Source organism: Neomonachus schauinslandi, chromosome 7 (assembly GCF_002201575.2).
Source record: "Neomonachus schauinslandi chromosome 7, ASM220157v2, whole genome shotgun sequence".
Taxonomy (NCBI): Eukaryota; Metazoa; Chordata; class Mammalia; order Carnivora; family Phocidae; genus Neomonachus; species Neomonachus schauinslandi.
In genome coordinates, this window is record NC_058409.1 from 61048981 (window position 1) to 61066685 (window position 17705).

The 17705-nt window shown below is 36.7% G+C and overlaps 1 protein-coding gene across 2 annotated transcripts in view; it reads right to left on the reverse strand.

Moving 5' to 3' along the window:
• Positions 1 to 3210: 3210 nt before the first annotated feature.
• The window catches only part of EDIL3 (EGF like repeats and discoidin domains 3), a 399438-nt gene continuing 384943 nt past the window's right edge, over positions 3211 to 17705 (reverse strand). For both annotated transcript variants that reach the window (XM_021699551.1, XM_021699541.1), the window contains one exon: positions 3211 to 3438. In XM_021699551.1, the coding sequence (XP_021555226.1) occupies positions 3289 to 3438 (150 nt within the window). In that variant the 3' untranslated portion in view covers positions 3211 to 3288. The remainder of the gene's footprint in view (positions 3439 to 17705) is intronic.

A 17705-nucleotide genomic window follows, 5' to 3' on the forward strand; every position in this document is an offset into this window, starting at 1 on the left:
ACTATTGACTGGATCGCTTCATTATGCTCCTGAGAATCATGTATTTAAAAAATACTGGAAGTGCTAGCAATGGCATGTGATTAGCAATGGGCAATGTTCAATCCTGGAACACAAAACTTTAAACATGTATGAGGCAAAAAATGACTTTGGGCTGCCAGTATTCTAATAAATTTTGCACAGCTAAAAGGAGAAATGCACACATTTTAATAATTTTGGAAAACTGAGGTTAGCCGATACCAATGGGTATTTGGAGGCTATTGTAATTTCTGTTTTTTTTATGCATTTGCTTAATTGTCTTGTACAAAGAAAAAGCACATCAAGCATGTAGTTAAGAGTAGTGGGCATTCAGACAATTTGTGTATTCTTACAAATGTGTTTAATTACAACTGCTTCAAAGGTATCCCAGATTTTCAAAAGTTTTATTTTAATTTTGAAGACTAGACAAGGTCATACTAATTTTACAACATCCTACATGATTTAAGTCTATATATAAAGAAAAAAAAACCCAACATTGGAATATTACACAGCTTGAAAGCTTGCAAAGGTTATTTGTGTCTTAGTTACTTCTGTACTTACTGACACATCAGACGCCAGCAGTATTATGTTTCATAATTTGTTGACTAGCAAAGATACAATCATTAGTACCCTAAGTCTTCAAAGTTCACACCAATCCTTTGAAGCCATTCAGAAAGAGAAAGTCAACCCTGAAATTAGAATTAGTTACTATGGTAAGTGCTTTCAATAGGACATAGATAAAATGGAGATGTTTAGAATGTTAATTTCATAGATTATAAAATTAGCATATTATAGCTACTCCATATAGTGAAGACTTAGGTGATTTTTCTGTGTGTTCTGCTTCTAAGATTTTACTTGTTTTAGGGTGAATTTAAATAGAATAAATTTGTTTCCCTTCGGTGTCATTGATGCAAATGACACAAAAGCTACCTACTACTTCATAGGAATTGTTAACATCACCACATGTGGGAATCCCTTTGTTGTCATGAATTTGAGGCATCGTGGGACAAATAGATATCCCACTGGTCATGCCACGTTGGTGAAGAGCACAGAGAGCAGAGAAAAAATGCACAGGCAAGAGAAAGCCATTTCAATGTATTTCTAAAAGGTAAGAAGTGTAAGTTTAACAAACTCCCTTTTAAAATATTTGTTTAAAAAACTATCAATAAAATAAAACTCAAAACATCACAAGAAGCCAGGAATAATTTTGAGAAAGTAAATCATTACAAAGCATTACTCATAATTTCTAAAACATACTCTGTTTGGAATGAAGAATTGTGCATAGTCTGTAAAGGAAAACGGCTAGAAATTTGGTGGGGCAGTAGATGTTTATGGAATAAAAGGCATTGGCTAGACAGTAAGTGTGTGTGTATTTTTGGACCTAAGTAATTATCTGTAATACTACTTTAACATTTAGGAAATTAAAAAGATTTAATTCTTAGTTTTAAAGTTGTCTGAAAAAGGCAATATTGGGACCTAACAATTTTGTTTGTGAAAGATGCCGAAAATGATCACCATTTCAGATGCTTCCAATCAACAATTTCATAAGAACCTGAAGTCGAAAGCCTGTGGGCGTCAGAAAAATATGTGGCCAGCCAGTCCTAATTTTACTCTTATTAAAAACACCATTATGGTTGACTTTCCCTTTAAATTCTTCACTATGATTGAAGACCACTCCATATATACATCATTAAGAAATGCTGTTAACACATGGACAGACAAGACAGTAACAGTCTAGTGGCTTTTGTTATGCAGCACAAATAATAGAGGGGAAAAAAACCCCACAAAACCAACTTCTCAGTTTTGCACAGGACCTTAACATTTCGTACACATACCATACTTTCTTTTCCGGGACTCTTAATTTAAAACTCCAATAATTCTGTGTCTAAGCCTTATAAAATAAATGCTTGTAGAGCTTATAAATTAGATGTTGAGGACTATTATGGAAGCAGTGTGAGCTTTAATTTGAGAAACATGTCAATGAAACCTCCATTATCAATAACAAATTATTATGATAATTGCTTATTTTTTCAGGATCTCTGAAGCAAAATAAATAGAAATCAATTTTCATCTTAAAATGATCTACTACATTGTCATTAGTAAATATTTTTCACAAATAACTACACAATGTGCTTTCCTGGGAAACTGCCACCAGTTTCATTCAAGTCTCAGTAAAGTTTTAGTTTCACAGGAAATGCAGAGATGAACAAAAAATGATGAGTATGCTTGGCCAGGCTCTGCAGCACTGTGTTAATATTTGTTCACTAAAAAAATTTTAAATGGACAAAGAATTCATTATTCTATTATTTTAAAGTAAAGATAAGGCTATGTAAATACCATCAAAACAAAGTTTTAAATTCTGGTTTAAAGGGACATAATACTATTTTGTTGTTGTTTATCTTGCAAAATGGTAGTATTGGGTTTTTTATAAAGGAAGTATTTGGAAATTATACAGTTTTAGCTTCCTTCAAAAATAGAATTGCAGATTCAATCTACTGATATTAAATATGATCAATCTACTGATATGCAATCATGTTCCATACATATGTATGCATATGTATATGCATACACATACACACACACACACATGAAACTTTTCCGCAAATAATAGGAAAAAACTCAATTAGAAAAAAATAGGACTTATTCAGTCAATATACAATATAAAGAATATAGAATAGAACGAAAAGGAAAAAAGATCACATGATACATTTGATTAGAAATAATGAAAGTAAAATGAGAATTATAATATCAATTAGTACTGCATGTAACTGATTCTTCAAAATTCGGTTATAAACACTAACAGTGTTCGGTAGGTACAGGGAAAACAATTATGATCATGTGGAGTCATTACAGAAGAAACAAAACTTATTGCTAACATTGCAGTGTTCCTTTTATAAGAATTAGTTGAGTGTTGATTATAAATGCTCTATCAACTCTTGCTTTTGTTTGATAATTATGAGATTTTTTTACCCTTGCTATCAAAAGAGTGCTACTTTCTTTCCTTAATATATTTCAACCATTGAGAATAATTCAGAAAACAATGACAAAAGTAATGCACAAGGTAATGTCATGTTGCTTAAGAAATTTAAACAATAGAAATCAAAATTAAACCATTGAAAAGGCAGGCTTAGACCTCCTGAAAAAGACAGTGGCCATAATTTGAGCACTTTTTCATGAAAAATCCCATTCAGTTTCCTACAGAGTTTGCACAGTTCTTCCCATGGAGATAGTTCTAGGGGGACAGAGAAGAGGGTTGTGGGGTGTGGAGGCTCCTTACTCTTCCTCTGTACAACCCAGCAGCTCCGAGCGCAGCGTGATCCTCCCATACCAGGACCAGGGGAGGATTCTGATGTGCCGTGCATAGATGGGAGGGTCGATGACGTTTTTCCTGTGGGTATCATTGTCAAAATTGCCCTGGAAAACCTAGGAGAAAAGAGCGAAGAATATCAATCATACCGCCTTCTTTTGCCTGGGAATTATTTTTATCATTTTCTTGTTTGGCATCTTTTTTCCCAAACATGAGATTTTGATAACTAATCATGTTTTTCAAAACAAATTATTGCAGCTACTTTTTCATGGTCATTTTAAAATTAAGTTGTCAGAGCGCCTGGGTGGTTCAGTTGGTTAAGCATCTGCCTTTGGCTCAGGTAAGGATCCCAGGGTCCTGGGATCAAGCCCTGCTTTGAGCTCCCTCCTCAGCGGAGAGCCTGCCTCTCCCTCTGCCCCAGCCTCCCGGCTTGTGCTCTCTCTCTCTCTCTCAAATAAATAAAATCTTAAAAAAAAATTGTCAAGTAATGTTTAATTTAAAGAGTTAAATAAGATGAAATTGGGCATCTAAGGCAGGAATACACAGATCTATCATCTTCATCTGCTTATCAGGTTTCTTTTAATGCAATAGATATTTATTTCTTGCTTCTGTCACAGGCTGGTGTTGGTTAGGCAGCTTGCTGAAGGTGCTCTCTTTTAAGGAGTGACTCAGAGATCCAGGCTGCTTGCAAATTGTAGCTGTCAATCTGAAACAGGTGGCCTCCACATTGACAAAGGGCAAGGTGAGAGTTGTTAGACTGGGAGGGATGTTTTAAAGAACATAGTATAGCAGCAGCTTACATCATTTTGAGATACATATCATTGACCTTAACTAATTATATGACCCCAGCCCAGCTGCAAAGGGGCTGGGAAATGGAGAGGAGCACATGGGTATTTGGCGAGCACACACTCTATCACAGTGTGTTTTGCTCACTTCTCACATAGACAACAAAATTAACCCATCCCCAAGAGAGAGAATGCGATCAGTGCTATTTTGAACTACTTTCTTTTTTTTTTTTTTTTTTGGTTTCTATGTCTATTCATTCCTGGATCCCTGCAATACTGTTGTGATCATTGTGACTTATAACATCCTGACATGTTGGCACTGGATTCTTCTCCACCATTCTTTTGTTTCAAAGCTTTTTTTTTTTTTTTTTAGAGCATTTATGTCCATTTTTTTCTCCAAAGAGACCTTTATAATAACTTTGCAAAGTGCTTGCTTCAGAAAAAACAAAATCAGAACACTGGGATCGTGATAGGAATGACATCAAATTACACATTACTTTGGGAGAACTTCATGCATTCATAATATTTAGTCTCACTTGAAGATTTCATCGTGTTTCATCTACAGAGCCTGCACACTTATTATTGAAGTAATTTCTAACTATTTTATATTCACATTTTCATTTTGGCTCAAATAGGATAACGAAAAATCTCTTCAGACTTTCCTCTTTTAACTTTATGAGGCATCTTATAATTGGAAGATAATTTCTTGCTTGCTTGAGATCAAAACATGACTATATCGCTAAAGGGAGACCTGAAACAAAAATTTCCCAAAGGAAAAAAAAAAGAAACTCCATCACTACATGACAGAATATTTAACCCATATCTTTGAACATTCTAAAATTAAGGGGAATGTTTTAAAAATGGCCTTCTAGAATAAGTTGGTTCAGTCTCACATGATCACGAAAGGTCTCCTGGATAGGGAAAAATAAAGATAGCCTCTCAAGGGCATTAGACAGCATGGCACTGATTAATAGAAGCAACAGACAAGATGGGGTAATCTTTCTGTTGGTTCCACGGAAAGATTATGTGTCATTGAGGGCAAATGCGAAGTGACATCCCCATCTGGTGGGGAACAATTTTTCAACCTGACACAAAATACATCTCCAAGGCGATTTTTGAATAAATATTTGCTGAAGAAGAGAATAGCAAACTGTGCCAAGTCTAGAATTCATCATCCTGGCATATCTGAATCCATTTTCATTTACTAGGAATTTTATCCTCAGCAATGCTCTGGCTTTGCATTGACCAAACAAGAACTAATTCTGGACTTAAGTGTGTTACTAAATAACAGTGCCTCAGTTAGCAGAAGCTCACATGGATAGGACATACCACACAGACACTCACCAAAAATCCTTAAGAGAGGTTGTCATTGCAAAAGCAGAAAATAAGAGAGTACCTTCTATGGTTTCCTGACATTCTCTCTGACATATGATGTTGGATTCAAATGCTTCACTGAAACTGTGGTGTTACAATTTAATATAGAATCTCAAATCCAATTTCATAGCCTTGCTAGAGAACTTAATGTGTTTCTTTGGAATAATAGAACTTAAATTCATTAACTTTCATCACAGGATCTATAACAGTTCAAAATATAGTGTTATACCACTTCTTGGGAAGGATATACAGTAAGAAATAATTTTCTTTTAAGTCACTGGTCTTCAGCACAAGTTTCAATAAGAAACTATCAATCCAGAAATAAATAGTTGAAATATTATACTTATCCTTTATAATGGAGAATATATTTAGAGAAACTACATCAGCTCTGAAACTGCATTCAACTCTGACACTTCTGATTCAATGTGTGAAACTCATAGATATTTGAATGCTCATTAAAAAGATTAAATGAAGTTTCATAAAATAGTATAATTTAAAAAACAAAAATTTTCACAGAAAAAACAGCCACAGGCTACCTTGGAATCGACCAAACCATGGCCTAAAGGTAGTGAAGAGCCATTTTTATTTTTGGAAGTTTCTCAGTAATGACACAGCAGAGAACACAAAGCACATACTTGCAAATTCGAGCATGACATCTTGTACTTGCTGTGCAACCATGTGGCCCATGTACTGTTTTCTTGTCTCTAGCACTAGGAAGATCTTGCTTAAGAATGCTAGTTCAATGTTTTATCCAACAAAGGAATGCAAACTCAGTATTTTTAGTTAACTTTTAAAAATGTGTAAAAATTCTAGAGACAGGCTTTCTATATATACACTTCAGAGATAGGAGCATCTCAATTGATATCAAACTCTGAAAAGACTGATGGAAAACATTATATCTCCATATAGAGGGGAAAAGTTGTATATGAGAAAGACACTTTGAGAAGTTTCTAGAAAAGAATATGCATATGCTTCAGTTTCAGGAGGAGGCTTAGCAAATTAGCTGATGACAAGTTTGCTGATGTACTCAGACATGATAATGCTTAGGAGATCTCTCAGGCTTTTCCCAACATACGGGCCCTCAAAAAAAAAGGCGCCCAAGGTACTTTGGGAGGGTTCCACAACTACAACCTAGAGGATAATAAATAGAACTGCCATTGCCTCCATGTGGCTGAGATCTTGGATTCTGCTTTTCAGTGTCAACTCTCCTGCGATACTAGTTAAAATTCAAATCAGATTCTAATGAGGTTTCAAATCTCAACACAGAGACTGTCAGATAAAACAAATGTTGCTTTGAGCAACGTTTTAATATTTTTTTGTAAGATGAGACTTGTCATTCTTCATTAGGGACAATGGTCTATCCAGGCGAGAGTAGACATCATCAATGGGAGACTGCCAAGAAGGCAGGGTTATCCCTTCATGACACTGTCAGACAGCTGGGGCATACTCAGCTTCTCTTCGCGGCCATCACCTATAACCGCCTTTCACAAATGTTGAGGAATCCTTGGGGGTATTTCTTGCACATACTCTTTATTTAGAATGCTATCTGGTCTGTGAAGATATGCTTCTTTTTATTAGTCCTAAAAAATGCATTAAAAGAGTTAAAGAGAGGGGCGCCTGGGTGGACTCAGTTGGTTAAGCGCCAGACTCTTGGTTTTTGCTCAGGTCACCATCTCAGGGTCCTGGGATCGAACCTCCCCCCACCATCGGGGCTCCACGCTCAGCAGGGAGTCTGCTTGAGATTCTCTCTCCTCATCTCCCTCTGCCCCTCCCCCTGCTCGAGGCTTCTCTCCCTCCCTCCCTCCCTCTCTCTGTCTCTCTTTAAAATAAATAAATAAATCTTTTTAAAAAGAGGTTTTAAAGAGACTCCCATTGTTCTAACCTTTTGGAATTTATGTTCACATCATCCAAACAACCAGCAGTTTTAAGGATTTTTAGATAGCCTCCCTGAGCTCCTCAATGCTAATGAATCAGTATTTTAGCAAGGTCTCAGGTAACCATCAGTTCATCCCCATGGCCTTTTGGTCTCCTCTTTCTAGCATTTGAATCCAACATCATATGTCATCATTTGGTCTCCTCTTCTCTAATCAAAAGAGAAATAATGAAATGTGGAGACTAGAACTATAACTGGGATTCCAGATGTTGTGAAAATGCAAGGGTCGAGTGAGCTATTGTTTGCATGCGCTTTGGCAATGGTGTCAAACATACCATGGGCTTTGTTGCCTATGTCTGTACACTGACCTGATATCCTTAAAGGGTTAAAGACAAAGATAAAAATCCATTACCCCAGAGCAACATTTGTGTGTGGGGGTGGGAGGGAGGAGTGGAAAGAGAAAAAAATTGTATTCAGCATATATAATTTCAATTATTTATTCTTTCATCCAGAGTACTTATGAAGGAGTTAGAAAAGAACAGTCTTTTCCAACTCTGATCCCTGAGAAATGCTGTTTTTATGTAATTCCACCCATAGAGTAGAAGAATCTGAGACTTGGAAAAGAAGGCATAGATCTGCCAGCACCAACTTTCCTCTAACATTTCTGACGTGGGACTTCCAGCAAGGGTGACACAATCCTCAATATAATAGGGTAGGTATGTATTTAGACACTTTGAAAGTCTGTCCTTTCTTTAGGCTGACACATGCCTCTTTCTAACTGCCATCTACTGATCCTAGTGCTTTATTCTCAACAAGCATAGATGATATCTAACTATCAAAAGAAAAACACTTTTAGATACATTTAACAATAATTAACATAAATCTCTCAAAAACTCAATATAGTGCTTTAGGCTAAACATTTGTGGTTGCTTAAAAAATTCCTCATGTAAGATGATTTTCCAAATTATCATTTTGATTGCATTCCATTGGATACCCTCTGGTTTAACTATGACCCGATTAAAGGGTGGTATTTATTCGGACATAGTATGCAGTAATGACCTGAGTGACTCAAAATATAGAGTGTACCTTTGTTATGGATACAATACTTCTATCAATGCAGTCTAAAATTTAAAACTATTATATTACATTTTCCATCATGATTGATGACTAATCGTCAAAATAAACTTGGAACTTTTTCATAGAATTTCTCTTAAGCCAGGATTTTCCCAATGTTTTACTTGTAAAATAGATTTATAGTGGATGTAGACATTTATATTTATTCCAATTTCATTTCGTTTTATTGAATCATGACATTTTAAAGATAGCAATTCGTAAAGATTATGATCTTTATAAAAATAGTGGAAATTTAGTGGACATAGGATTTAAGTATCTATTTTGTAAAGTAACCATTTATATATTATGTGAGTATAAAATCTGACTTTTGTGGGTGATATAAAGGACTTACACTTATTAGTTTATGGTTCAGCATCATAAAAATCATTTTTATATACTTACTATTAACATTTAACATGCCTTGAGTTTCTGTCAAAAATTTCAGAGTTACAACTTGAATCAATGCTTTAATGACTTAAAGCCTAAAGCACAAACACAGTATTTATCTATTTGAATAGTGTTTATAAGAGAAACTTCAGTTGTTTCTCATTCTATGACTTTTAGGCTAATTTGCAACTTATGTTCTACTTTGCCCTGTATTAAAGCATTCCAAAAATCACAACTTTCATTAAAAAGTAAAACAAAAATTATTGTGTTAAAATGTATAGAAAATTGTTAGTGGTATGAATGTATATCCCATTAAAAAGAAATCTTATTGCAAGTTTTACATGCATGAAACTTCTGTTAGTGATTGGATATAAAAGTCTAAAACCAAAGTTTGATTATTTTAGCTTACATAGACTCTAGCTATTATTCAGTGGATTCAATTTTCTAGGAAAATTTATCAGCATCCTGAAACCATTTCATGATTGAATGGCTGGTGTATCATTCTTGATGGTTTTCTCTCCAATCAATTCCACTAAACCAATGAAACTCTGTAACAAAATTAGTCTAAATATAAGTACATTCTTTCTGATGTAATAAGGAAACAAGAAATCAGTTTCCAGGTAAATTCCAATATTCTAGGAAATGTTCCTTGGAAAATAGTGCTTATTGAGAATCACATTCTAAGAAGTGCATGCACACATAAAGAAAGGCTTTGTTGGAGATAGGAGATTGTGTTAACAAGTCTACATTGATCATCAGTTTGCAGCAGAATGAGTTGGGGGATGAGCCCTCACTATAGGACATCCCAACAATGATACAGCAAAAATCCTCATCCACAGAGAGGAACAGGCTGCTGCCTTGGTGTCTTCCAACCCAAAGCATCCTTGAATAGAACTACTGCCTCCAAACGTGCAGATGAAAGGCCATAGTCAACCAAAACAATTTATCAGCAGGTGAACATATCTGCAAAGTTCAAGGTGTGTCCAATCTAGTATCGTCATAGTGATGCAGACATGTATCATTCCAATGAGGAGAGTACAGTTCATACAAGTTTGTATAACATGAGTGCGCAGTAAAATCTTAACCTTACCCAAAAGGAGGTCTGACCTTTGCTTTCAGTTCCTGGGAGATAATCTCTAAACCCTTAGAAAGCCCTGCATGATTAAGACTGTCTTTGTTTACATGGGAGCCTTGGGCCACACCAGATAGTCTATGCTAACAATGTTATTTATGGTGGGGGCATTGGACCAGCTTGACCACTGAAAGGGCTGGAGACTCAAGTCAGTCTTGCAGGCAGTAAACCATGTCTACGTTACTGAGCTTCAGTAAAAACTTTGAACATCAAGGCTGAGGTAAGCTTTCCTGCTTGGCAATACTTAGTGCATATTTTATGTCACACATCATTGCTGAGAGAGGTTAGCACTGTTTAAGACTCCGAGAGAGAACAACTGAAAACTCATGCCTAAAACTCTGCTGGATTCTGCCCCACATGCCTATTCTCTTGGCTAATTTTTTTTTTAAAGATTTTATTTATTTGACAGAGAGAGACACAGCGAGAGAGGGAACACAAGCAGGGGGAGTGGGAGAGGGAGAAGTAGGCTTCCCGCGGAGCAGGGAGCCCGATGCGGGGCTCGATCCCAGGACCCTGGGACCATGACCTGAGCCGAAGGCAGACGCTTAACGACTGAGCCACCCAGGCGCCCCTCTTGGCTAATTTTTATTTGAATCCTTTCGCTATTATAAACTGTAACTGTAGGTATAATAGTTTTACAGGAGTTCTGTGAGTCCTTCTAGTGGATTATAGGACCTGAAGTGGTCTTGGGGAACTTTGAACTTGCAACTGATGTCAGAAGTGAGGGTGGACTTGGGAACTCCCGAACTTTGCAATGAGTAATTGATGTCGAGGGGTTATAGGTTTCACAGAGGACTTTTTGATATCTGTTAACATTGATTAGTCTGAGAAGGGACCTCAACTGTCTGAAAGAATTGTGCCCCAAACTTCCTCAACATTATGTGCCAGGCCTGTCAGAGATATCCAGGCTTCAAAATTAATTGTGAACTTACTGTTTTCTGATTCTTTGAATAAATCCTAACATGACAACCTATTGAAATTTATTTATTGTGGCCCCTGAGTACACTTTCTAAATCTTTTATTCTTAGGTTCTACTCTCTCCACTTTGCTCTTTTTATTTTTATTTTCTGGGTGGTACTTATTCTCATGAACATAAACCTAATACACATATCAAACAACTAGTGTTACTTGTTCTTTTTCATATTTCAGTAACAAAATAACTCAACATCTTTATTCTTCTGTATTTCTTTAATATCATTTCTGCAAAAGCTTATACATTCCTTGGGGAATATTACTTTGGCCATCTACTAGGGATTAATTTGAAATCCCCCCGGGAAACTGGCAGGTTTTCTGAAAGCTATAGAACATGGTGACATATATAAATCATTCTGCACCATATTTCATATTGGATACCAATTTTTATCTGTGTCCCTTTCAAAATGTTATTTTGTTCCACAAGCCCTTCAAAAATCTGGACCCTGGTTCCTTCAGAGATTTCTTTGCTTCCCAAGCTCCCTCAATGAAATTATATGAGACTTTCAAACTGCCTATCCAAAGACTTAACTTCAAAGGTCCAATTATAGAACATTTTTGTTTGATGGGAGAAGTAAAAAGAAAAACATGGGGACAAGTTCCATGTCTTTCTTTCACTAGTGCATGAATCATTTTAAACCATTAAAATGAATATATGGATTCTCTGAGAAAATGAATTCCACTCCCATTACTACCCTCAGGAGATTTCTTGTGGCTCTGAAGTTCGCTCTCTTTTGTAATTATGTAAAAATTGGGTCTCTGGCTTCAGGGAACACTACATTTCACCGAACTGATCTGGCTTTGCTTCGTGTTCCTAGTGTATATAAATCTCTGATTATATCCCAAGAAATTTTTACTAAACCACAAATTTGACATTCACTTAGAGTTCTTGCAGTATTATCTGCACTCTATTGTTTTTTTGTTCCACATTTTTTTTTTTTCAAAATGCACCAGTGGGAGACTAATAATAACTGGCCAAAAAAATGCAGATATGTTGTCTTTTGCTTTCTACTCTGACAATAAAGGGTTATTTATTGCTTTTCAAACTATCACACCTCTTTCATTTCCCTGTAATTGATGTGAAAGCTGGTTGGCTGATACTTAATTCTTGACTGAAAAGAAGGCTGTGATATCTTTCTAAAATTCATTCCTCCTTAGGTACTCTGGGGGTTGGGAGTTTTGGGAAAGAGGAGGAAGTGACACATCTTTGGGAGTATTTCTGAGAACTTTTCACTTCTGGTCTCTCATAGAAGGGCTCGACTGAGCCATAGAGATCTGAGATGAAGGGCTGTAACTCTCCACTGTAATAGCAATTTCCCTACTCCCGGTAAGCTGGTAGAGATCGTACCTGTGATTCCCTCGTCCACTGTGAGAATGACACACTGAGCTAAAGAACTGCTGAGATCCAACCTAATCAGATGAGAGGCGGAAGGGACTGGGGACAGGATAGCCACCTCCATTCCTTCTGTGCTTTTCTTGCATACCTTAACTCTAAGAAGCTGGGGACCTGGCCACTTCTTACGAAGAGCCAGAAGAACCTCCCTGGAGAAATTCACAAGACTTCTGCTAAGTCTTGACCCTGGAAAAAGACACCAAGAAAAATCAAAGCAAAACTTTCCAATTCTGTGGACTGTTGCCTTCTTTCTCCCACATGTGCTGGCTTTTGGAATGCTCAGTTTAAAAGTCATTCAGTAGGTAGGACCCACCACCAATATTTAACTTCTTTTATGATGCAAGTCTCCTCAGGAAACAAGAATATCTTAGCAAATATATTGCATAGGATGATTGTCTATAAAGATTTATGAAACACAAAACATGCCATTCTAAACTGTGGCTACAGATTTAAACTATCTGCTTTCTGGCACTTAGATTTTGACTGCCATAAGAAATATTCCTACAGAAAAAAATAGAACTGGAAAATCATCTGCTTTTCACAGATATCTATCTATAGGAGATATTACCAAGAGTAGTCAGACAGCAAGACCATCTAATTATTTTTCCTTTTTAGTCTAACATCAGAAATGAAGAAATGCCTTTCCTCTCTTCTATAAGAGTACAAAACAGTCTGCTTCTCTAATGAATCCCAACGTTCATCTCAAAATTTCCTAAATCACACCGGGCATTTTGCATTGTATCTGAACGATCTATAGTCTGACTCTACCCCTTCAGAGAAGATACTTCAGTGATGAGTCAGTAGAGAAACAGGTGTCTGATAATTCCCACCCCACATTAGGAACCTTTCCCTCACTCCACATCTCATCCTATTTTTGGTCAGAAATGACTTAGTACAGAGCTAGAAGTATGAGCACAGTAGTGATTTAAGCATTCAGCCGTGTGTCTTCTAAGCCAGACTGGTGCTGAGGAAGAAACAGTGTTAGGGAGTTGGAGAAGATAATTCTGGAGACAGATGATGAGGTGGCAAAGTGGAGTCACAGACATGAAGCAGGTTGTGAGAGTGTGTGCATATATGTGCGTGTATGGAAGAAAGGCATTCTCACTTTATCCTCTCTTCCTTAGGTGTTTTCTCAGGAGAACATCTGGTCTAACTGGAAAATCTAGGAGATCTTGAATGGAGACAGAGTTGCAAGATATAAGACTTGCTATATACTTATACTAAAAGAATTATTCATTGCTTATCTGAAATTCAAATTTAACAGGGTGTGCTGCATTTTTGTTTGCTAAATCTGGCAACCATAAATGAAGAGCATAGAGAATCCTGGTCCTGAGCTGAGCAGGTGCAAACTCTAGTTTGGTCAGGGGAATCCTGGGTCTTTTTGTCTCAATGTGTTGAGGGTACCCTGATTATTAAATTATATTTGACATCAGGAGGAAAAAAATCACCTTTGCTAATACTTATAGATATTGGTAAAGTACCAAAAAAAGAATAGTGAAATTTTTCTATGTAAAAGTAATACTTTTTCACTCGCCTATGAAGCATGCCTTCCTTTAATTATTAACTATTTAACATTTCATTTATCTGTACAAAATTAATTTCATTTCTAGCTTCATTGGAAAGCAGGAAATTAATTCCTGTGTTTGGTCTTCTGGGTGTTTTTCTATAGAAAAACTGGAAAAAAATACTCTTTTCATGAAGGTACAATCGCTGGGTTCATCTTTTATTTTTTAAAATTATCTTTTAATCAGCTTTGTGGCTCAAATTACACCAGAAGCTTTATAATGATGAGAAGTGCATTGCCTCTAAAATAAGGGCCCAAAGGGGCTTAGTACAGATGTGTGCCTTGAGAGCCCGCCATACATACAAATACGCTTTCTCTTTGAGATCCAACGAAAGCAAGTATATGAGAATCGCTGCCCAATGGGTCATTTTATAGGGTGTGGCAGATCCAGAAATCCATTCATAGTTTCTCATAAACATGGAACTATGACAGGTATCTTTTATCCTTTTTCAGATTTAAACTGCGAAAAAGTAGAAAAAGACTAGAATACGAATTCATTTTGAAAGTTAGAGACTTTTAATTGCTCCACACATTACAGCTGATGGTATGATGGTGGAAAGGCACTGGTGTCCTCGAGGATTTTTTCAGTTTCAAAATATACTATATTAAGCAGTCAAAATATTAGTTGTTTGGTAATTATTTAGACATGAAATGGGCTCATATTTTTTCCTGTGTTCTAGCCAATGGTAAATGCGTAGTTCCAGCAATCAGAATAATGATGTGGTTTTTTCTTTTATTCAGACTGATCAAGAGCTCATTTTTGATGTGGGAAACAGAGACAAAAGGGAAATTATTAAATTTCCTTACTACTACAGCCCACTGACAAGGCCTTGAAACAGGCAGAGTGACCTTCCTCTAGGGACTCAACTGCCTCGATGTTGACACTTTGCTAAGGGCAAAAGGCAATCCTAGCCCGAACTGCCCCCTCTGCCCCCCCATCCTGTAAGCCTACTTTAACATATACAAATTCCTTTAGAAATTTCCTTTATCTCTAAACCCTCCAAAATACGCGTTGGCAATCATCCCCCATGCATATGACCCACCGATATACATCAGAAGGTCTCCTGAATCAGGTTTTATGAGACATTAATACAAGACCCTTTCCCAACAATAGCTAGCCCCCTCAAGGTCCTAGAAACCTTGCTTCCAAATTCCTTAGAGACTTTCGCTATTGTTAACCCCCTCCCAACTTGAAAGTATATAATGGGCCACTCCTCATGACCCCAATGCAGCTCTTTCTGCCCATGGGTCCTGTCCCCATGCTTTAATAAAACCACCTTTTTGCACCAAAGACGTCTCAAGAATTCTTTCTTGGCCGTCGGCTTCGAACCCTAACATCTTTCCTACATCAATTTTCATAGTGGGAATGATAACTACCAGATTCACATTAAATAGGTCTCTATTTCTTCTAATAAAAATTTTCATAATTCTTCTCAGCTAAGCTCTCCTGTTTCAATCAGGCTCATCACTGCCTTTTAAAGAATAATAACGCACTTGAATTTTAAACAATTTATCAAAGTTTTTTAGCCTTGACCATTTTATTGGGGACTTATTGCTAATCCGGACTTTTAGGGTGTTAACCTTTTTAATTGATGCCTAGGGCCATAGTTGGGCTGACTCTTGATGGTCCCTCACAGTTGAAACACAAGCATGACCTAAATAAGAGAATGAGTAATACTTTTCCACTGAGGAATACTGTCATTATACAGTTGTGTCTAATTTTATGTAAGTCAAACATAAATATAAACATGAGATGTTCAGAATTTTCACTGGGGATATTTTTATTAATTTCTGATGAGTGATGGTGGCTTAGGATGACAAAAATTAAGACATTAAAGTTTTTTGGCCTTTGGGCATTGGGAAAAATAAGGCCATACATGTAATAATATGTAGTAATAAAAATTATTTTTAATGAACATTTTACTTTAATAGCATGTTCTGTATCGTATTTCTTGTGTTTTTCACATGTTTTTTCATCTGTTAACTGGAAACATCTGTTAACTGGAAAAACTATATGGTCTCAAATTTTAAAGTAGCTTATCAAATTTTCTGGAAACAAAGAAGTTCTTGAGTTTTTAGGACATAAGATAATTAACACAAAGAAAAAACATATATTCGTCCTTCACTGCATTTCTCTGCATTGTTTGTTCCTGTCTCCATTGTTAAAAACAAAACCACAGGCCCCAAATGGAATCAGTTAGGCCGACTTTGTAAACTGGGGCTTCCTAGTTAATCTAGTGCAGTTTCAACCTCCCCCAGAAATGCAGTTTTAACTGGTCAGTCAGGAATTTTCTGACGGGCGCCAATGCGTCTGCCACTGGGCTCTCTCCAACACCCCCCCTCCCCCCCAGAGGAAGATGAAGTAATCCTGCATGATAAGACAGACCCCTTGCTTTGACTCCTAAGGGGAAGCAGCCTTGCCTGCAACAATCCTCTCATGCTACTAATGTTCTTGCCCCACCCTCCCTCTATAAAAACCTTCCATTTTGTACAATTCCTCTGAGCTCCCTCTACTTGCTAGAAGGGGTGCCGCCTATTCATGAGTCATTTAACAAAGCCAATTAGATCTTCAAATTTACTTGGTTGTATTTTTGTTATTTAACACTTTAAACTTCTATCTTACTGTGAATAATGTTTCATAGCCTCTGCACTGGGATATTCTCTGTCTCTAAATAGGAATCATAGCAGCAGGGATATTCTCTTCCTCCTTGCTCCCAACCCACCCCCAAATTGGTGAGCTTTATGGATTTTGTGTCTAATGTTTACTTGTTTTTTTTTTTTTTTTACTACCTTATGGTATATGTCCTTAGACCAGCACTCTGCTTTTGTTTTTTGTTTTCAATGAAGAAGATAAAAAAATCCAAACACCATCTAAGAAATGTAAAGGCTTCAATGGTCAAAATGAACCATCTATTTTCATTGCTTGTCTTTAATATTATAGAATGTGAAATAACATACAAAGAATTTTTTTTTTTGCAACTTCAGAATTGATCCTTGAAGAAAGACAACCAGGTTTCTATAGCTGTCTCCAAATAAACTGAATGACTTCTTAATGAGCTCCTTAAGATCAATAGCTTCTGATTGTTCCTGTGGCTAGTCTATCATTCTAGTTTGTCTTTTATCTCCAGCATTTAGCTAGTTACTGGATTCTACAATTGTAATTACTTACGTTACTAACTCTCTTCCTGCTCACCTCCATCCCAAAAGCCCCATTTCCTGGTCCTCCCTCCTTTCCTCATCATAAACCATTAACCCTCTATTCAGGAACAAACATCTTTGGGTAGGCAGGACACTTGGAGTTCATGTTAAACATGGAAATGGAAATACAGTCCTCCCTGTGGCTGACCTCTGCCCTTGTCTATTTGCGTTTGGACTTGCATCCAGTCTTCTGCCTTGTTTCTGACCCCCAGTCCCCATCTCACAACTGATTCTGATTGGTGAGGCCACATAATGTTGTTCTCTGTGCACCTTAACAACGGCTACCACACTTCTCATTGGTGAAATGGGCTGCTTTCTGAATTTAAATGTGTTCAGTGGACTTGTTCTTTCCCATTCCAGCAGGCAGATCTAAGTCTGCAAATGACTTTCACTTTGATAAATCAATTCTTCTCTACTGGGTTAGTTCTTGAGATATGGCCTTCTTGTCAGAGGCCTTAGTAAAATTTAGAGGGATTCCATTTTATTTTTGTCAAAAGCATGAATTATAAAAAGGTACATAAGGAATTACAGGATTTCCTTGAACTTTTTAGTTGGTATATATAGATTATGGCAATAATGGAATGTCTTTATT